The sequence below is a fragment of the Dama dama genome, chromosome 1 (assembly GCF_033118175.1).
Source record: "Dama dama isolate Ldn47 chromosome 1, ASM3311817v1, whole genome shotgun sequence".
Classification (NCBI taxonomy): domain Eukaryota; kingdom Metazoa; phylum Chordata; class Mammalia; order Artiodactyla; family Cervidae; genus Dama; species Dama dama.
Genome location: NC_083681.1, coordinates 60,485,117 through 60,507,368, shown reverse-complemented (window position 1 = coordinate 60,507,368; position 22,252 = coordinate 60,485,117). Strand labels below are relative to the sequence as shown.

Sequence of the window (22,252 nt, the reverse complement as noted above, 5' to 3'; positions counted from 1 at the left end):
CAAGTATGGATGTGAGAGTTGGACTATAAAGAAAGCTGAGCACTGAAGAACTGATGCTTTTGAACTCTGGTGTTGGAGAAGACTTTTGAGAGTCCCTTGGACTGCAAGGAGATCCAACCAGTCCATCCTAAAGGAGATCAGTCCTGAGTGTTCATTGGAAGGACTGATGTAGAAGCTGAAACTCCAATACTTTGGCCACTTGATGCGAAGAACTGACTCATCTTAAAAGACCCTGATTCTGGGAAGGATTGAAGGCGGGAGAAGAAGGGGATGACAGAGGGTGAGATGGATGGCATCACCAACTCGATGGACATGAGTTTGAGTAAGTTCCGGGAGTTGGTGATGGACAGGGAGGCCTGGCGTGCTGCGGTTCATGGGGTCACAAAGAGTCAGGCATGACTGAGCGACTGAACTTAACTGAAGAGAATAACAAGGACAAATCCACTGACAAGCACTGAAGTTCCTCACTGTCTAACTGCATTAGGGAACATTTGTAAACCCTTCTCATCTCCTTCTATACCTCTTTCTTTTCTTTTTAAATTTTTATCAGAGTGTAGTTGATTTACAATGTGGTGTTAGTTTCAGGTTCACAGCAAAGTGAGTCAGGACATATACATATATCCACTCTTTCTGTTTTTAAGATTCTTTTCCCATATAGGTCATTACAGAGTATTGAGTAGAGCTCCCTTTGCTACAGAGTATACCTCTTTCTAGCAATTATAAATAAAATGAATACTTATATCATGATAATAGTTCTCTTCAAGGAGTTGATTCTTTAATACTCAAACATATTGTGACATCCCACACCCAGCCAGCACGTGTCTCTTTGTGTTTCAGCTGCTGAATGACTGCTCCTCTCGTCTCAACCTGGCCCACCTGGCCAGAGCACTGTACACTCCCAGCGGAGAGCCAATTCACTCGTGGGATGACATAGAGCGAGACATGGTCATCTGTGTGTCTACAGGGCAAAGCTTTAGAACTCAACAAGGTATGAGTGATAATTTCTTTTCCATCATGTTTTTGAAGAATTAAAGCATTCACTTGTTTCTTCGAAGAGCTTTTTTTTTTTTTAATGAATTTTATATCCCATCATGATGATTTTTAATGACTATCCTACTCCACACTTTTGTATGCCATATTACTAAAGTTAAATTCCATATTTATTTGCTGGAAGCTCACTGTTGACACTGTTTGATCTAAAGCATTCTATGAAAGTTCTGTTAGTTTTGAGTTTTATCCAAGGGGCTTTAGTTGTAGAAATTCTAAAAGGCCTCCTTTGAAGGTATTCATTTTTTAGCATGAACCCTGAGGAAAGTGAGGCATCCTTGATTTCTTACTTTGCAAGTTATTTAAAACTTAATGTTTCTTTAAAAAACAAATATACACTTTACAGATTTATTTTGTTTACTGATAAGTAAATATATGCTTGTTTATTATCTTGTCTGTCTTTCAACAACTTTTTTTTGATAAATTTAGAAATGGAAGAGAACATAACATTTGGTATTAAACCAATTCTTGTTTTTCATCCTACTTATCCTGAGGAATTTAAAACCCCTTTCTGGGGTAAGTCTACATTAACAAAGACAGAATTTTCAGGATATTCTGAAAAACATTGGTAACATTTTTAAGGAAATCAGAAGATTCAGGGGACATCCATAGCAGTCCAGTGGTTAAGACTCTGTGCTTCCACTGCAGGGGGCATAGGTTCAATCCTTGGTCCAGGGAACTAGGATCTCACATGCCACGTGATTTGGAAAAAAAAAATTAGAAATGAATTACCTGGGATTTTAAAAATAACTAATGTTAGGTTATCTCTTTTAAAAGTCACCATAAAATTTTTATTACTATGCCATATATAAGGTATAGAAACCAAAAAATTTTAAAACAGTTGTAATCCTATCTTTATACTTAGCCTAGAAGGGGCAAAAATATGGGAATGAAAACTAAAATGCAGGAAGACAAGGATTTATTGGGATGCCTAACACTGTTCTGAGATTCCCCCAGCACCATCCTATATCAAAGAAGGGCATTAATCTTTATATTCTTTGTATTTGTCCCCATCATTCACCATTACCCCTCACCCCAGTTCTTGGTGACCCTCACTATGTAATTATTTAGAAGAATTACTTAGAATGAACCAGTGATGTCGTTCTTAACAGGACATACTAATTGATAGCTTTCTGTATTCCATAGCCAATAAAAGAAATTGTAAGCCAGAGTTCCTTCCCTGAAAGAGTTTTGGATCTAGTTAAGTATATGAACACACTTGAAGTAATTGAATAGTAAGGAAACAAGTGGTGTGGTAGAAGGTAACTTCCCAGTCCTTTCGTTATTTATGCTTAATCTTTTGTACTCTTGGGATGGCCTTCTGTTTCCTGGACCTTGCCCTCCTGGCCCCACTGTATTCATTGGGCCTTTCAGATAAGTAACAGGCAACCTAGCCAGAGAGGTATCCAAAACACAGAGAGAAATGTAGGCTACCTTCCCAGAAGCAAGCTTGTTACCCATAAAAACTGGAAAAAGAAAAGAGAAAACTGAAAATGCAAACATTACTCTTCCTACCATTTTCTTCCTTGTTAGCTCTGTAGACCTTTGACAAGGCTATATAGACATTCATTTTTGCATCTTCAGTTCTTTAACCACATCGATTACTATGATGTGAAAGAGCTGTTTCTTCCCCTCTTAAAATGGGTCCTCATATTCCTTTAATGGTGAAAGTGTTAGTGGTTTCCCCCAATTGTCTAAGATCTTTTCAGTGGGTGATATATGTTCTAGAAAATCTAATTGATAGCGGAGAGTCTAACTTAGTTGCTATTAGAAAGTTATTTTATTATATGAACTGCCATTTTATTATTTTTCCTGAAATAATTAAATGAGAAACAATCATTTGATAGAAATCTAAACACTCAGAATGCTTTAGAAAAGAGAGAGAGATGCTACTAGCATATATATACATGTATATATATACTCTTGTGAAGGGACATTTAATGAATCATTCTGTTCATAATTTTTCTGTGACCTACTGACTTAAGTATGTAGTAGAAAATAAGGCAGCTTGGGACTTTCAAAACTAAACACCTAATAAGAACTTATTTTATGTACTATAATGTAAAAACATTCAGCATGTGAAAGCCACCAAAGAATCACATTTGGTCTTTGAAAAATGGATTTGTTTTGGCAAAACAAATCAGACACTGTTAGAATGGTGTCTTTCACACAAACCCCTAACAAAATTAAAAGAGTGCTTTATGCCATTTGTCTTCAACTCTGAACACGGTTCTCAATGCTGTGTTTACCATCTTTTCAGTGGGTTCAATTTTTAGACTACTTCTAGGTTAGCTTCCAATTCAGGCTTTATAAAAAGCTTGGAAGGAAGCCCTCTCTAGCAACTGCCGTTCTGTAGAAATCCAAAGAATGTTAACACATATCTGATGTGATAAGCAAGTCAAGTGTATAATGAGAGAGTCCGGTGTGGGAGTCAAGGGTTTCTGAAGGATCTTCGAGTTTTTCATCATCCTGAACTTTTAATTATTTGCTATAAATACATTGACTTGTCTCTCAAAATAATTTTTTTCACAGAGTTAAAGCAACTGGTGGAGATCAGAGCAAATTATGCCCGAATCTGCAGGCAGCAGGGCCCTCAAGCCACAGACGTTGTGCTGTCACCGTCTGCCAAGCTGCGATCCCTGGTACCTTCACTCACTGAATTCCTAGCGGAGCCACCCTAGGTTGTGCTGGGTTTCACTGGGGTGGGTGTGTGGACGTACTTATGTGTTTGCTAGGATGTGATATGATGATTAGTCATCGTTCTTAATTTTATGCCGTCTCCTTTAAACGTCATACCCTCTCCATTTTACTCAGTGGCATTTGATGCCTCAAATCTTTTCTTAGAAAGACAACAAAACTCGACAAAGCAATGACAGTAAACTATCTCAGGTGTATTTTCTCCTAGGAAAAGGAAAATACTGGTTATTATTGAAAAATAATTTTGTGGGATCAAATAGCATATATTATTCTATATATACTTTTTTATTCTTTTATATAATTTGATAATAAAATAGACTGACAATTGTAGTGTATGTATATATATTTACATATGTGCTTAAATTTAGTAGGATCAAGAGTAGTATATGTACTATTTATATAGAAGTAATTTTATATTATTCATTTTACGTTGGGCTTCCCTGGTGGCTCAGGGGTAGAGGAACTGCCTCTCGGTGCAGGAGACATGGGTTCGATTCCTGGGTCTGGAAGACTCCCTGGAGAAGGAAATGGCAACACATTCTAATATTCCTCCCTGAGAAATCCCATGGACAGAGGAGCCTGGTAGGCTACACTCCATGGGGTCACAAAGAATCAGACATGATGTAGTGACTAAACAACAACAACAAAACTTTTTTTATTCCTATATACAATTTGATAATAAAATAGACTGATAATTGTAGTGTGTGTGTGTATATATATATATATATAGTTATATTTAGTAGGGTCAAGTAGTATATGTACTATATATAAAAATAATTTTATATATTCATTGTATGTATATAACTTATATGTATATAGTATATTATATATATAATTTGATAATAACAAAGACTCTTTGACTACCTAATGCTAAATTTGAGTCGAACTGACATTTTTCTGGCTCAGCCACTTTATTTTTCAGGGTTCCAAGTTAAAACCCTACGTTTACTAAATGAAAATGAAATGGCTGGTGGCCACCAAACCCCACATGAATTGCTTTTTCCTCCTCCCACTTCCCCTCAGTTTGGCCTGTGGTAACAGGATTCCTCATGAGCACAGCTAGATGTTGTTCACAGAGTGAAGCTGGATCATTTCTGACGTAAACTCAGTAACCAAAAGCCGTAGACTGTGAATACCGAAACTTAGGGAAAGGGTATATGCACCACTTGAAGGAAAAAATCATATGAGGATTTTTCTTAAGGGGTCAAGGGATATCCTTAGCAATCATATGTAGCAGTACTACAGGAAGAGAACTTACCTTTTAATTTCTTTCTGTTATGAAGAAAGAATTATTTTTTAAGAAAAATATCAGTGACACATCAGAGTTTGATTTCTGGTTCTGGTAAAAAAATTTTCCAGAGAAATGCTCTTCTTTCTTCCTCTGAAAGCCTTTGGCATCTCCATCTGAGTATAAATCGCAGCCTGACTAAAAGCGTACAGAATGGCTCAGCTGGGCTCACTCCTCAATCCACCACTGTAATGTGGTGCAGGAAGGCAGTAGATCATTTCTACTGAAAGGGGCTCTTGGTAATCGCTGCAAAAGGCCTAGCATTTACTCCCAGTCTGCAAATCAGTCAGGTTGCGTGAATAAATTCTTGCTGCCTCTGACACTACTAAAAGCAGAGTACATTGAGGCAAAATTTCAAGTTGCATACACAACAATTTGCCCTTTTGCAGACCTCTTCTCTATGTGTTGTGCAGTGTTAGAGATGTGAAGGCATTCCAGGACACCTCTGTGATACATATGAAAGAAAGATTGCATGTGCCCCCACTTCGCTTTTCCTTTTGTTGAACGAGAAGGGTTAAGGAACATGCTCCCGGTCACAAAGTGGGCCAGTAGGATTCTTACCTGCTGGGCCTCTTCTTATAAAAACTGGATTACAATCCCCAGAGACATAGAACTAGTTTTACTTTTTTCCAGATTCCTTGAAAAGAAGGGCATTTCTCTAGGTGAAAAAGTACCTATCATTTTGCTGCTGAGGAAAAGTTGATTTGCTATGAAAATGGCGTGATTTCACCATGGATCAAATGTGCAGATTCTTGTGAAGTCTTCACTGTTGTGTGTGAACATGTCTGAAGCGAAAATTGGTAATATCACACAACACTGTATCAGTGTACCAGGAGACATAAGGCAAAACTCTGAACGGAACTTTTCTATTACTCGTAAATGTGATTTCAGATGTAATGTAACAGTCATCAACACATCACATTTTACCAGCAAGGCAGTGACACGTACTTTGTTGACGATGGCTTGCACAGGGTATCTTGGCAGTTCGTAACCATTTTTAACTTCATAGTAAGAACAGCTCTGCTCTTTATCATTGACCTTCTTCTATGATCGCCTGGATCATGTGGACTGACACTACTAAAAGCAGAGCACATTGAGGCAAAATTTCAAGTTGCATACACAAAAATTTGCTCTTTTGCCCTTCTATGATCGCCATCCATGTGGGCTGGAGGGCAGTTACTCCACCTTCAGCAAGGACTATAGGATAAGACTATTTTAATTCTATTCAACCCTCCGAGGATTTTAATAAACCCAGGAATTTCCTTTGGGGACATGCTTATCAAATTTGAATCAGCCTTGTATATATAAGTCACATTTCAATATTTTTCTATCAACTGGAAATCATTTATTATTAAATACTAAAGCAACCATCCTCAAGTCTGTGGTGTTCTCCCGAAATTTATTTCCTGCTGGTTTGCAAACACCCTTAAGTTGATCCAGATGTTAATCAACCATGTACCCGCGTTTGTGATTGTCCTTGGGAGAAAGAATTTTCTGGATGTTTCTGTCCCACCTCTAGCCTTTGTTACTTGATTAAGTGTTGGGTTGAAGTTGCATATTTTTAAGCAAACTAACTGAAAACAACATGTCTGAAAGCTTGACAAACATTTTGAGATTTTGGCACCATTTATAAATAAATGTTCTATCTGTGTACTTATGGTAGGTTTATAAAACAGGACACGTTAGAAGTGATTCAAAATCCAGATGCAGTTTTGTAGTGTGATAACCCTGAATTTCCATTTTGTTCTTGATTGTTCATAATAACTGAATATTTTTTTGTATGGATCAAGAAAACAAAGCAACAAACAAGCAAACCACAACAAAAAGGTAAAAATACATCCGTTCTCTTTTGTAAGAGAATCACTTAGACACTGTGGCCAGTGACAGCAGCATTTGTGAGCTAACCTTAATTAATAGCCACGTGTGCTGCTTAGTGTTATTGAGACTTACAGTTCACCCAAACAGCAGGTTTTTTTCTGACATCATTTAGAAGTGAGTGATCAAACCATGTAATCCATGTTATTCTAGATCTTGACAAAATCAGATGCAAATGTCCTCAGTTAAATGGAATTTGGACCCAGTGGTGATCCTCAGTTGCTTTTATTAAATCAGTGGCTCTAGTTCCCTCCTGCCTCTGAGCAGATCTCAGCGCTTCCTCAAGTGAGGTTTAGCAGAAAGAAAGAGCAGCAGTTTTGTTCTCAAAAAGCAATAATTGAGAATTCTAAGTAAAGGGCATGGTTTGGGGCTGCTTGGCCAAAAGCACATGCAAAGCAGGATCAACAAATACCACCCAGGTGAGTGCTGATGAGAGTAAAGTAATGGCGGACATTCAGTGATTGCCTGCTGCTAGCTAGTGTCTTTCCTAGTTCTGTGAGTCTGTGATAGGAAACACTCTCAATAGGCTGTCTCCCTGTGCCAAGTGTGCAAATAGAAATATATGAGGAGAGAGGAAGTGCTTATGCCCAGGGTGCAACTGGGTTGGGGGAGGGAGGAAGAAAGGAGACAGGAAATTATATTTATATGGCAAGTACAGTGGTGATTCTGAATTGGACGTGCTATCATTCATTGTCTGCTGTGTTCTTGTGCTGGTTTAGGGGTAGATAGATGGTTCAGTCAACCACTGGATCGATTAGGTCCTGACTTAGCAGTCCAAGGCTTCCCTGGTGTCTCAGACAGTAAAGAATCTGCAATGCAGGATGTCTGGGTTAGACCCCTGGGTTGGGAAGATCCCCTGGAGAAGGGAATAACTACCCACTCCAGTATTCTTGCCTGGAGAATTCCATGGACAGAGGAGCCTGGTGGGCTATAGTCCATGGGGTCACAACGAGTTGGACATGACCGAGCAATGAACACTGTCTCTAGCAGCCCTAGAAGTTTTGAACTTGGGGTTTTAGCCTCAGCAAAGATTTTCCAAGAATGTCAGTTCTGGGCAGACCCTAGCTAGAACAGTTGAGGGGTCAATGTCTAGATGCCACCACCAGCAGTTCTCCTTAAATTACCCTGCAGACTCTGCCAGAAAGCAATGGAGGAGAGGTGGGAACTTTACAGAACTGCCAGGATTAGTACCCCCAAAGCATAAGATTTGATTCTCTGTTTTCATCTCCACCACTCTTTGTCTGCTTCCTTCCAGTTCTTCTCTTTCCTTGCCTTTCGGTCTTCTCTGCTCAATCTTCCTTAATTTTTCTCTTCTGTGTGTGTCTTAGTCACTCAGTCGTGTTCAATTTTTTGCAAACTGTGGATTGTAGCCTGCCAGGCTCCTCTGTCCATGGAATTCTCTGGGCAAGAATACTGGAATGGGTTGTCATTTCCTACTCCAGGGGATCTTCCCAACCCAGGGATAGAACTGGGTCTCCTGCATTGCAGGCAGATTCTTTACCGTCTGAGCCACCAGGGAAGCCACTTTTCTCTTCTAAGGGCCTTTAAATCCTATCTTTCATTTTAACAACAACTCTCCCTGGAGCAATTTGTGGATCAGCAAGGGATGCTTCCTTAATATGATTCTCAGAGTTTCCTGTGCATGTGTCGCCTGGGGAGCTTGATAAAATACAGAGTCCCAGGCTCAATGGCGGAGATTTTTCTTTTGTGCCCCTGAAATGGGGCAAGGAGTCTGCAGGTGGCAAGCCCCAGTCATGGAGGATGGTAGCTGACCACACATGTGGAAACTCGTCCAGGGTTCTGTGCTTGTCAGCTGGGCATGGCTCATGCACTAAACAGCAATTCTGAGAACACTGTGGCCCCTTTTACCTTGGTGTTCAGGGGCTTTGAAGGCAAAGAAGCAATTACTGCCTGGGTGGGGGTTTGAATCTAAATGCTGTCACCTTTACTCCTCACTGTTCCCTTAAGAAAGAATGGAGTTGGAAACTAACCACCCAGAGGTGGTAACCAGGATGCAGTCACTGGAGGAAACACAGGGAGTTTGAGGCGCTGAAGCTCCCCACGTTCAATAAGCTGTCTTCAGTGCTGATAACATCTTGCTATTTTAAAGGTCACAGAAATAATGTCAGGGCCATGGTACGTGAATCGAGGAGAAGAGTAATTTTGAAGGTGGGGAAATATCCAGCTTCCTGGGGTTTTCCTATGCATTTTTGTATGTACAAACTGAGAGAGCTGTGGAACAGGGACAGGGATCTTACTTACCAAAGTAACCCTTTCTCCCAGCAGGTAAAGAACTACCTGCAATGCAGGAGATGCAAGAGACGTGGGTTTGATCCCCAGGTGGGGAAGATCCCCTGGAGAAGGGAATGCCAACCTGCTCCAGTATTCTTTCCTAGAAAATCCCATAGACACAGGAGCCTGGTGGGCTACAGTCCATAGGGTTGCAACGAGTCCTGACATAACTAAGCAACTAAGCACATACAACCCTTTCTCCAGTGAAGGAGCTGCTTACTATGGGGAAGGTTGAGCCTCTCTGTTCTATGTTTTCTCTAGGTTTAGTTCATACAGAAGCCTGAGCCACCCGCATCCCTGGCAGGCTCATCTAATAGTGTGCAATTCCATGGGATATTATTTCAGTTCAATAACAAGGGTTCTCAGAAAAATTAATTTTCAGAGTAGTTCTCTTGTCCCATAAATGAAATCCATATAGGTTGGGCAATACTTTCCTTAAAAGACAAGAAGCTGTAAAGAAAATAAGCTTTTCAAAGACCTAATTCATGTGTTTCTACCTCCAGATACTGTTCTGGGTACTGGGCATGTAAAGGTGAATGAAGTAGGTGGGTGACTACTCGAATAGTGAATAGGCTGGGATGTTGGGATGACAAGCATGAGTTGAGGTGGGAGGGGTGGGCACCAGCCAGATTGTGGAGGGCCTTGTAGGTCATGCTAAGGAGTCTGGGTTTTTCTATTTTAAATGCAGTGGTTAAAGGGAACTATTAATAACATGAAAGCTGCACTAGAATTGTATGTTAAATTAAGCTTGCTCAGGTTACACTTTAGGGACACACTCAGTTTACCTCCAGAGGTGGAGGTTTGTTAGAAGGATTAACAAAGAGAGGGGAAAGCATGGGAGAGCCCAGCACAAGGCTTCATGGTGGTCTCTGTTCCAGATACACAGCCTGACTCTGTCCCAAATGGACACCTAGTAGTCTACCATTCCTCTCCCTCACTTCTCCTTTCCTCTGTACTTTTTTTAAAGTCAATGAAATTTTATTAAGTCAATGGAATGTATTTACTTGGGATTTTATGTGTTACAATAGCTAAAGTCGTCCTAAATAGTGTATCTAACAGAGCGATATCTTTTTTTCCAATAATGGATTCAAAGAATTTTAACTACATCTTCAGAATGAGAACAGTTCTACTACTATAAGCTATGTGATATCTGTCCTTCTTGATCTATGAATTTCCCTCTTCTCCATGAGCTCTCCTGCTCTAGGCTAAGATGCTCACTTGTCTTCTCTCAGGGCTTCTGCTGCCTCATGGCTCTGTTTCCTGCCTTCCTTTTGTATTTCTTTTGGCTCTAGGGCCACTCTACCCTCTGAATTACTTTCTTTGTGTCTCCTGATGGAAGACTGAATGGTTGGAGGCCGGCCAGTAGCTGCCTTTTACTCATTCCGTTAGATTAGGATGTCAGGGACCCCATGATACGAAGCACAGCTTGCCTGGGTAGGCGATGGTGGTGTGGGCTGGTCCTTCCTCAGGAAGCTGTGGACCTGGCGGGCATTTGCAGTATAAAACCCATAATTCTGTTCTTGTTATGATTCTTTTCTCCCTTCACCAATGAGGGATGAAATTAGCATGGTATCAGCTAGGCTGACTCAATTCCTCTTCAGTCAATAAGAAGCTTGTCTATGGGTGTATCCTCACATTTGACTTTGATGGTATAACAATGGCGGTCTTTGCTATACAAGCAACATGACCTTGAAGGTGAAATCTGTGACTTTGCTTACAAGATCAGGATGAACTCTTAAGTTATACTTTTGAATACAAGCAAGTCTGTCTGAGGAAGTGGACTTTGCAGAGACATCCTGGCAAAACTTAAGACACTCTGTCATCTAGGGAATTTTCCCAAATCAATTCAGAAAGTTAAACACCTTTTTTTTTGATCAAACTTTTCCTTGCCTCTTGTTTAATGCAGTCGTTTTGATAGGCTGGATTCTATTGTGGATTTTGATTTTTGTTATCATATCTCCTTCTCTGTCCACGCTGCAAGGTCAGCCTGGCTAGCAACTTTCTCAATGCTGGAATGGGAGTTCTACTCACTGAACTTGACTGTCATCAACTGTATGTGAGCTGTCAATCCTTGTTACATTCTAGGACACCCAAGGAGTGGTATTCCCTGTTAGATATTGCCCAGTTCCCATGAAAAAGTTGATATGGGCCACCATGATGTATTGAACTAAAGCTGTGTGTTTAAGAGGCGTCCTAGGGAGGCTTTCTCAGCAGCAGTGGGGCACAGCACACAAGACAGCGTGAGCAGCCCCGTCCTCTGTCTCATTCTGGATGTGACAACAGATGTCAGTTTTCATTTCAGCAACTTGCAGCTGCTATTATGAGAAAAACGGGATGCGTCTATGGGATTTTTAAGTGCTTCAACATTGTTTACTTACACTTAAGCCACTGCCGTTGCTTCCATGGACAATTCTGGTGGTTTTCCTAACTAGTCGTGGTGCAACCCCAGCCTCACTCCTCTCCAATTCTTTATCCAAGTAGTAGCCAGAATGATCTTTCTGGAAGGAAAACCACATCATGTTACTGTCTTGCTTAAAAACTTCCAGTGGCCCTGGACTGTCATCTAAATGTAGAATACACTCCTCCCACGCCCTTGGGAAGACTCTGCTCCCCTCACCCTGCAGTCTGTTTTGTCGCTCCTTTGTTCACAGAGATTTGTATTCCACTCATCCTAAAAGTGCCCTTGGTTCCCTCAGATCCTGTGTTACCTATACACATTCGCCTCCTACAGCTTTCTGGGGAAAAGCCCCTGACCCCTCCCTACACCCGGTTCTGTTGGGAACTGCCTTCCATGTGCTCCCCCTTTGCTTACCTCAGCTGTAGCACTTATCACTGTTGACATAGCCTTTCTTCCACTGGTCGGTAAACTCCTTGAATGAAAGTCCAGCTTGTTCACGTCTATATTTCCAGTGCCTGAATATTCCATATCATGTTGTTGTAGCCACGCGTTCCGGGAAACAAACTCACTCAGAAGGACAATGCAGATAGTGGAGTGCAGTTTATTACACCAGCGGGTCCAAGGCAGAGTCTCCTCTTAGCCAAGGACCCTGACCAGTTTTTGTGAAAACCTCGTATACTCTAAGTGTACGTGCCCAAACCCACCTTCCCAAATTCCCTGAAACTAGTCTGAACAAAGGAAAAGAAAGAAACAGTCAAAGTTAACCCGTGATTCATATACCTTAAGCCTAGGTAGTTAATTAACAGTGGACAATTATCAATAGGCCTGTGGTCATACCCCAATAAGTGAAAAGTGAAAGTGAAGTCGCTCAGTCGTGTCCGACTCTTAGTGACCCCATGGACTGTAGCCTACCAGGCTCCTCTGTCCATGGGATTTTCCAGGCAAGAATACTGGAGTGGGTTGCCATTTCCTTCTCCAGGGGTCTTCCCCACCCAGGGATTGAAACCGGGTCTCCCGCATTGTAGGCAGACGCTTTAGTGTCTGAGCCAGCAGGGAAGTCCATACCCCAATAAGCATTATACAATTTATGATTCTATTAGGTTACACAGATAATTAAGGTATTCTTTTAGGTGACAGAGAGTCTAGGTATGAGCCCTGGGGCTCTTCCATCCAGGGCCTCTGGTTTTCCAGTTGGTATGTCATTTCCATAGATACTGGACATTTACAAAATCCACAGTCCAGCCCAAGATGGAGTCCTGCTTTCAAGATGGAGCCTGTTCTGTCCATTTCCTCCTTCAATATAGTAGGCATTAAGAGATGTTTGTTAAATGAATGTAAGGTTTAAGATAACCTTAAAAATGTACCTTAAAAAAACCTTAACCTTAAAAAAAGTACCTGCTTTTTAGTAGAAGCACTGAATCAGAGTTTGATTTGCTTGTAGAACTTTCTTCTCCTCACATGCATTGTTATGGACTGAATATTTGTGTATGTAAATTTGTATGTTGAAACCCTATTCTCCAATATGATGGTATGAGGAGGTGGGAGCTTCGGGAAGTAATTAAAAATAGGTGAGATCATAAGGATGGAGCCCTTATGCATAGAATTAGTGCCTTTATGAGAGTCAGGAGAGAGCTTCCTTCTTTTCTCTGCTGTCTGTTGTTTCTCTTGTGAGGATACAATGAGAAGTCAGCACAGAAGACAGCTCTCACCGTAACATGACCACACTGGCACTCTGATCTCTGACTTCCAGGGTCCAGACCTGTGAGAAATAAATTTCTGTTGTTTATGAGCCTATGGAACTTTGTTATGGGGCTTCCCTGGTGCCTCAGCCAGTAAAAATACTGCCTGCAATACAGGATACCTGGGTTCAATCCTTGGGTTGGGAAGATCCCCTGGAGAAGGAAATAGCAACCCACTCCAGTATTTTTGCCTGGGAAATCCTATGGACAGAGGAGCCCGGTGGGCTACAGTCCACAGGGTTGTAAGCGTTGGGCATGATGTAGCAACTATATCACTACCACCACCACTTTGTTATAGCAATCTGAGAAAAGACACACATCACACCCACCTACAGAATGTATCACGTAGCTTTCTTATAAAATGAGTCTTGTACTTGATGAGACAGTATTGGCTGATTATATTTCATTTTTTAATGAGGGAAACCAAAGAAACATTGATCAAGTTCCCTTCTTTGCCAACTTTAACTTTCAAAACACTCCTAAGGCCCACTAGAATGGAAAACACTCTTCTCCCGTCATTGCCCAGACGGACCCTTAACTGCTTGCCTGACTCGGCTGCAGGCAGTCCAGCTTGGGAGAGAAGACATGTCACCCCCTTGCACAAGTGTGATGATTTGTGGCTGAGAAGGGAGAGCCTGCTCTCTGAACCACATGCCCCCTGGTGCAGGCAGGCTAAGGAAAGATGAATGGCATTATAAGACAGACATCTGAATGTTTCGTATTAAATTAGTCCCACAGAGCACCCAGAATTCTCATTCCATAAATCACAAGGTAAAGTAAACCCACTCCCAGGTTAGGCTGTTGTGACTTTGGCCTGTGGTGTCACAGATAATCTGCGAATAGTTAAACATTTGTCTGAAATAGTAATAATTTTCAGCATACTTACTCAGTGGCAGAGAGGTGACCCAGATTGATCTCTGTTGCTGGAAACAGCATGTAAATGGGAGTCAGCCAATTCAGGAGATTTTCCAAACAAGAGTCACTACTCCCCGGCCCCTCAGCCTACTCTGTCACTGCTGAGGTGAGCTCCTCCAGGACCTGTTAGGTGCTCAGGGCTAAGATGAGCAACCTTTTCCCCCCACCAGAGAGCAGATTAACTGCCCCTTTTTTGAATGAATGGCAGTCCCAGCTCCGTTTTGAAGTCCACTTTCACCTTGGCTTGGTCTAAGCATCATAGAGCTAGGAAGGGCCTCAATTCCATGAAAGCCACATTGCTCTTCAGGCAAAGGTTTATTCTGAGGACATTTTACATATCTTTGGATCTATTCTGCTTCTTCCATTTCTGGGCTGACTCTGTGAGGAGGGGAAACCATAGAATGGAAGGAACATAAACTGCTGTTCATAAGACCATTCAACTTGATGCCAACTGGGCCCATTGGAGCTGCTGCTTCCTCTCCCCTAAAATAAGGAAAGTCGACTCTTCCATCTCTAAAGTCCCACTCAGCTTTAAAAGTCTGATTCTGATTCAGTCGCTAGATGAGATTGGGCAACAGTGTTGTGACAGACATTATTCCAGCTGACCAAGGGAGCCTGTCTCTCTGCTTGGTAGTCTTTATACAGATGTTTACTAGGACCTGCATCCAGATTCTCTTCACCCACAGGATTCCAACCCAGATTCCACCAGAGTGCCAGAGGGAGGCCACAACACAACTTAGGGATGGCTAATTGATGCTGGGAGGGATTGGGGGCAGGAGGAGACGGGGACGACAGAGGATGAGATGGCTGGATGGCAACACCGACTCGATGGGCATGAGTTTGAGTAAACTCCGGGAGTTGGTGATGGACAGGGAGGCCTGGCGTGCTGCGATTCATGGGGTCGCAAAGAGTCGGACACGACTGAGCGGCTGAACTGAACTGAACTGAAGGTGGCTCCCTCCAGGAAAAGATCTTGGTGTCAAGACCTGAGTAGAGTCTTGCCTCCTGCACTGTGGCGCAAGCCTGTTGGTATAAGCATCAGATGAGATCAGTTATGGACATGGATGGAGAAGGTCACTAACGCTGCCGCAGTGTAAGCTCGTGGCCAGGCACCCTGTTGGACTTTCATACTGTTGTTGTCGCTTTCATTCGATACTCATGACCACCCTTGGAAATAGGTGGGTTTTTTTCTGCTTCTACTTTTACATTTTAAGAATGGGGAAGCTGAGCTCCTGAAAAGGTGAAATAACTTGCCAAAGCCATCAGCTGGTCAGGGGAAGAGCTGATATGTGTACCCAGATCTGTCTAATCACATAGCCTGTAGAAATTTCAGGTATGGTTATTGGCAGTTCTAAAACTGGGTTTGATGACTTCATTGGATGCCTTTAAAGAATAATTTTATGGTTCAGTCACTGCCTGCTTAGAAGATTTCCCTGATGACAGCTGAGCTAGGCATAATGAGCTGCATTTGGATGCCAAACCTGAGGGAGTGGGGGCACTGCTTTGCTCACAGGAGAGGAGCCTCACTGGCTTACCAGGACATGATAAGCCCACTAGGGTATCTCACTTCTCTGCCCCAGTGGCTGTGGTCATCTGTGTATTAGTTGCTAGGGCTAGTACCGTAGGCTGGTGGCTTAAACAACAGAAATTTCTTTTCCCACAGTTCTGGGGTCAGAATTCTGACTTCCAGGTGTCAGGAGGACTGGCTCCTCTGAAAGGTGTGAGGGAAGGATGTGTCTCCTGCCTCTGCTCTGGCCTCTGGTGATTTGCAGACTGTCTGGTGTTGCTCGGCTTGTAGAATCATCATCCCAACCTCTGCCTCATCTTCACGTGACGTTGTGTCCTGTGTCCAAAAGTCCCCACTCATATTGGATTAGGGGGCCTCATCTTCTTTAATTACATCTGCAACGACCCTGTTTCCAAATAAGAGCACACCCTGAGATGCTGGGGTTTAGGACTTTGACATGTGGATTTTTTGGTGGGGAGGCACAATTCAACCCATAACAATCAGTGATGAAAGTCTGAACCCTCACTCACACAAGCACTTCATCTGAGCACAAGTGCTCTGCCATTAAAGATTGCAACCTTCTCTCTTGATGGCATGTCTCTCTCCCTTTTATGTCTTTCTTGTTTCTTACTAACACTGAAGTCTGATATTAATGGAAAAACCATTAAAAAAAAAACTATTATCCTATGAGGTAAAGTGAATGCACTCAACTGTGAAAGGAAGACTTATCGATCAATTTCAGTTAAACCTTGCTTGTCTGACACTTTGCAGCTAAGGAATGTGTTTTTATTGCCTGGCCAGATAGTTCAGATTTCCGGTCAGTCTTAGTAAAGACCCCTTTTATAACAATGATAAAATTTTATCACAGAGCTATGAAAACAAAATTAGATTTCATAACTCACATCAGGCCTTGAAGGCGATGCCTCTATAAATTTTACAAACCTTATCAAGTTTTAATGCACCTATTCTGATAAATATTTTTAAAGTAGCAACTTCTATTGAACTTCATATATATGTGCATTGTATATAAATAAGTGTATATATGTGTGTATGTGTGTAATATATTTATCTCATCTCTCTCTCTCTTTGTCTTTCTTTCTCTCTCTCCCCTTTACAGGAAAGAAAACTTTCTCCACTTACTTGGAAACACAAAACTGTGATAGAAAGTTCAATTATTTAGATTGCTGAAGACTTCAAATTTAGGAAAATCCAAAAGAAGTCTGTGTAGCTTACTTAAAATTTTAGTGCTAGAATTTATCCTTCAAAATAACTGTATTTTTCATGGGCAGACACTGATTAGTTATCCATAGATTCACAATAAGACATATTATAATTAATGGGCAGTGTTAGCCACGGGGATTTTGTATTCTAGTGAAAACCTGTATACACTCTGAAAATTTTCCTTTCTATAGCATGGACTGTTGGGGGAAAAGATGCCTATATACTGAGCACATGTTTTTTCTCTCCAAGTAAATGGTAATTGCCTAGAGAGCAGAGAACTGTATTTTTACTTGCTCGGGACAGGGCTCAGTGACAATGCCCAGCAGTCCCACTACCAGACAAACGTGATAGGAAGACAAGGTTCAGCCAACTTCCACCCTTGTGCTAAACCACAAACCAAAATTACGGCAGTACAAGGGAATAGAGGGTCTGCTTTACAGAATTTTATTTCAGTCAGCTGTTCGGGAACTATAGTCCTCAGAGTCAAATTAAACCGAGTTATAGTTAGTCCTTCCTGCTTTTCAGAGACAAGAAACACTTCAAAATTGGGCAAATGAAATAAATTTCGTGGTGTAAACTAGGCATCACATATTCTTAAAATGTGTCTCTGATGATTATACATTTTGGTCTCAAATGCCGAGTTAGAAGAACATCCAAAAATTATGTGAAATGACTTATGGATGTATTGACAACATTCAAAACCTCAATAGACTGTTGTAAAGGAGTCATATTGTTTTGGTTCATGTACTCCTTTGAGCATCTTTGGAAAAGCCATAAACTTACAAAATGACATACAAAAAATAATTTTCTCATACCGTTTCATGGCGTTCACAGACCCACCAGAAAAACATTAGTGAACTTCCAAACAAGGAACTGATAGAAGATATTTCTGATTTCCATAATCTTTAAGGTTTGCAGGGGGATATAGGATCAACACCTCTCAGTGGAACATTTCAAAACATCAGCAGAAGCAGATTCTAACTTTCACTGTGGTAATGTTACCTTGCTATATTCAAAAATGATAAACCATGACAATTTCTTATCATCTTTGACTGTGGTTTTTGCATCTACAGATCTTAAGTGGGAAAAGATAAGGAAAGATAAACTTCTTCAAGCACTGTTGTTCATTTTGGGCATTCCTTGGAGGAAGCACTTATTACCTGCAAGGAAAAAGCTAATTAAGTCAACGTTTCTTACAATCACAAAGCCATTTTTACTTGCTACTCTTTTAGACAGGAGGGAATACATGCTGTTTCCCTTTTGTCTGTCAGGAGAATACCAGGGAACGCTGACAGCCCTGGAAGTTGGGAGCTGAAACTCAGCAGACGAGTGGCTGCAGGTGCTCAGAACCTGCCCGGAGGTCACTGCTGCTCAGCTGAGGCCAAACACGGTATCCTGAGAACCCCCGTTTGTGCTCTTACCTCTTCCAGAAAATAGTGACATTGTCAAATGTTTAGATGCTTGGATTATTTAATTCCAAGTCATGTTATGACTCTGCTTCACTTAATTTAGTCAATGTGTGCTGTACAGTCAGAAACAATGTTAAAATGCTATTTAACCCCCACTTAAGGTTTTGTTTAGAAACTTCCTTAAAACAGTTAAATCTTTATATGAAAATATGTTGGATTATGATTTAATTTCACTGTCCTTGGCTGGAGTTCGCCGATTAGAAGAGGACAATGGACCTGAAACTAAAGATGCCCTGCACGGTGCCCTGTGTTCCCAGAGCCCCGCATGGAGTCTGCAACACAGTAGGTGCTCATTAAATCTTTGTTAAGTATCAGATGAGGAGCTGAGTTTCAACTCTGACTGTGCTTCTTACTACCCACGGGACATATCTATTTTCTCATCTGTGAAATGAGAATAATATTTCCTTCTACCCTCCAAAAGCTGTTTTTTGCATCAGATGAGATAAAGTATGGAAAATCATTTTTCCTTTTTGACCTGAAGAAAGGAGTAATCTTCAAAATTAGGCATACAGTCTCATGCAGATATAAAAGAAGTAAGCACCATTGTATTCTTGTAGGAGAAAGAGCTCAGAGACTAATAATTCAAAATAAGACAATTTTTAAAATATTTGTCATTTATTTATTTGGCTGCAGTGGGTCTTTGTTGCATCACATGGGATCTTTAGTTGGGGCTTGTGGGATATAGTTCCTTGATAAGGGATCGAACCTGGGCCCCCTGCACTGGAAGCACAGAGTCTTAGCCACTGGACCACCAGGGAAATCCCAAGATAATTTTTATTTTATAGAATTTTAATGCTGAAATGAAGGAGGGGACATCTCCATTACCAGAAGTAAAGGACCACCACACTCCAGGATTTATAGCATCAAAATTATGGGCTTGCTTTCATTCATGAGTGCAACCTAAGACATCTCAGACTTGCCCTGTGGCCAGTGGGGGAACGGTTATATGACACTCAAGTAAGTTGGGAGAAGGTACCTTCTGATCCTCAATAGGGGAGAGGATTATGTAGTTTCAATTATGTAGTTGAAAGTTAGCAAAAATTATTTTAAAGGGGTGTATTGATAACATATATTTAGAGGATTCTGGTTTACTCAGTATTTGAGCAGCAAGGAATACCCTATACTCAGAGGAAATTTGCATTGCTTATTCATGTAACGATAATGGAATTTCTGTGATATTCTAGCACTGCTCTGGGGGCTATGTCAAATGAGACACTCTTAGTTCTCATGGACCTTACTGGCCTAGTGAAGGCACATAGCTGATTTAAAAAGGAAGCAAATTAAGAGGTAAGGAAACGACCGATGATAAATGCTATGAAGAAATGAACATTGGATAAACAGGTAGAAAGTGACTGGACAAGTTGATATTCAAATGCACATGACTGTCAAAAACGATTTGTTCAGTGGATTGGGGAGTGGCATTATAAAAATACCATTTTCAGAGAAAAATAGCTTATTTACTACTGTGAAAGCCTCCTTTTTTACAGTTCTGGGAAGAGCACAGTGGACCTGGAGGTAGTAAATAAGGAATTAGGTCTGCTGTTCTCATCAAGCTGTGTGAACTTGGGAAACTCACCTGTCCTATCTGTATCTTGACTACAAACTGGCAAATGTTATCTGATTCAACAGAAGACTCTAAACATTTAGGTATGCTAGCTTCCAAAAGAGGTGAAGTCTAACCAATCAATGTTGAGATGTCTTCAGAAATGTTGAGTTTCTCTTTCTTTGTCTTGGTGGCTCAAGAAAACATTGTTGTCACTGTTGCCACCTCCACCATCACCACCAGGCTGTCAGAAGGGGACGTGTCATCCCATAGGTGGAAGTGCGGATGCTAGAGGCAGTGAGTATCAGCTGCGAAACTACCCACTGTGTATAAGGCACTACGCTAGTTCTTTACATTCATTAACCTGTTCGGTCCGCACGAGTATTACCAGCTCCGTTTTGCAGATCTGGAAACTGAGGCACTGAAGAAGGGGCAAAATAAAGCCTGATGCTGAAAGCTCGGGCCCTAAACCCCCAGACTGACCACCACTCCCTTCATCCATTTGAGAAGTATTAATTTTTTAATTAATTAATTAATTCTTAGCTACTATGTGCTAAGAACTTCTTTGATCAAGTTCAGTTTGGCATTAAGAGGATAACCCTCCTCTGTGTTGAGAAAAAAGAAAGTGTATAGAGGAAGAAGAAAAGAGAGGGTGACTATACTTCTTTCTTTGATTGAACTCAGGAGAAACAACATTTTTTTTTGCTACCACTCTCTGAGCTTCTGGAATCTCTCTGTCTGCTCTCTGTTTGAACTTGGGAAAATATAAAACTTACATTTTCTCTGTTCCTGGAGCTTTCAGAATCCCAAAGCATTTGGTTTAGATTAAATCCATTGACCGAGGCATTCTAATTCGGCTTCAACACAGATGATCCCATCACCTGTCGCCTTATCTAACCTAACTGCTTATTACAGTAACAGAGTACACTCGTCTGGAGTCCGGGGCAGGGCCAGGGGGAGGAGGTCACGCAGGTTTAGCTGCCACATGTACACAGCAGGGTGGTGTCCTTTCAGAATCTAGAGGAGTGAATTCATAAAATCCAATCAGGAGCACGTGTGTGCATTTATATAAGCTTTTTTTTTTTCCGCCTGAATCTAAATTATAGAGATTTTAATAGCTCCAGTAATTAGACAAGTATGAAGTCTACCCCATTATGTTCCTGTGTAATATCACACTCCCCAGGGCCCACCTTCCTTGCTTGCTGGGCTCCCTGCCTGGGCCCCCTGCCCCCTATTTTCTACCATAGGGAAGCAGTTTTCTTTTCAAAGAGCTCACTGTTCACATTGTTTTTGTTCCTTCAATCCGGAGGTTGGATCTGCTTTCTCAGCGGTTTCCCCATTGCACTGCCCGGTGGTGTAAGAAAAGGAGAGTGGGGGCGTTGGTTTGCATTCCCCACCGTGCCTAGCACACGCGCGGGGTTGCGCAATGGAAGCTGTCACGGCCCAGAAGGCCGTTAGCACCTTGACCAGCACCGGCCAGACCCTTGCCAATTTCTTATAGCTAACCCTGCTTTAAAACCTCTTCCCAGCTCAGTTCCCGACTTTAAAGAAAACAGAACAAAAATGTTCAGATTCGCTCTCTTAAATCATGAATTCTTTTATAGAAAACTTCTCTTCTAGCTTCCTGATTGCCTGTCATTATTTTTTTTTTCTCATGTGTCCTATAACTTTCTATTATCCATAGTCATGTTTCACTTCATCAGCAGAGATAATCTCCCTGCAGGTGCTGAGGGCTGAATCTTGATACATATTGGACATCTTGGATGTTTCTAATTGTTGTTTCCTCTAGAACTTTGGAAAAAACAAAACAAAAAACTTTTGCTTATTTAAAATTAAGGACAGGATGTGACATATTACTAAAATAATGCAGTTTATCTAATCAAGAGATTGACTTTTTCCGTATGCATGCACATATTTTCCTAGGGGCTGTCAAAAAGCAGCTTTCATCACCATTTGTATTGGGGGTTTTAATTTTTTTTTTTTATCCGTGAAGTTATTTCCAAAGAAAGATGGCTGGAATTTAATATCCTGAGGTGGCCTCTTCTTATTCAGTCCCCACCAAGAAAGAAAGAGAGAAAGGTTGAGGGGCGGGGGGGAGAAGGAAAGGAAAGAAGGAAGGAAGAAAAATTCGAATTAAGTATCTTTTCTTCACAAGGATCTGAAAATTGTCACCTGAAAGCAATTCTAGAAGTCTATGATGTTGGCCTCCAGGCTGCTTTAGAAAAAGAAAAGAGCATAAAATCAAAATCCTGTAATTGACT

The 22,252-nt window shown here is 41.3% G+C and overlaps 1 protein-coding gene across 1 annotated transcript in view; it reads left to right on the top strand.

The window, feature by feature from the left end:
* DCDC1 (doublecortin domain containing 1) overlaps window positions 1-21,449 on the top strand; it is a 455,120-nt gene extending 433,671 nt beyond the window's left edge. The window contains exons 36-41 of the mRNA XM_061149231.1: window positions 838-988; window positions 3,580-3,689; window positions 9,018-9,043; window positions 18,251-18,369; window positions 18,578-18,730; window positions 21,301-21,449. Coding sequence (XP_061005214.1) covers window positions 838-988; window positions 3,580-3,689; window positions 9,018-9,043; window positions 18,251-18,369; window positions 18,578-18,730; window positions 21,301-21,449 — 708 coding nt within the window. The remainder of the gene's footprint in view (window positions 1-837; window positions 989-3,579; window positions 3,690-9,017; window positions 9,044-18,250; window positions 18,370-18,577; window positions 18,731-21,300) is intronic.
* Window positions 21,450-22,252: the final 803 nt, after the last annotated feature.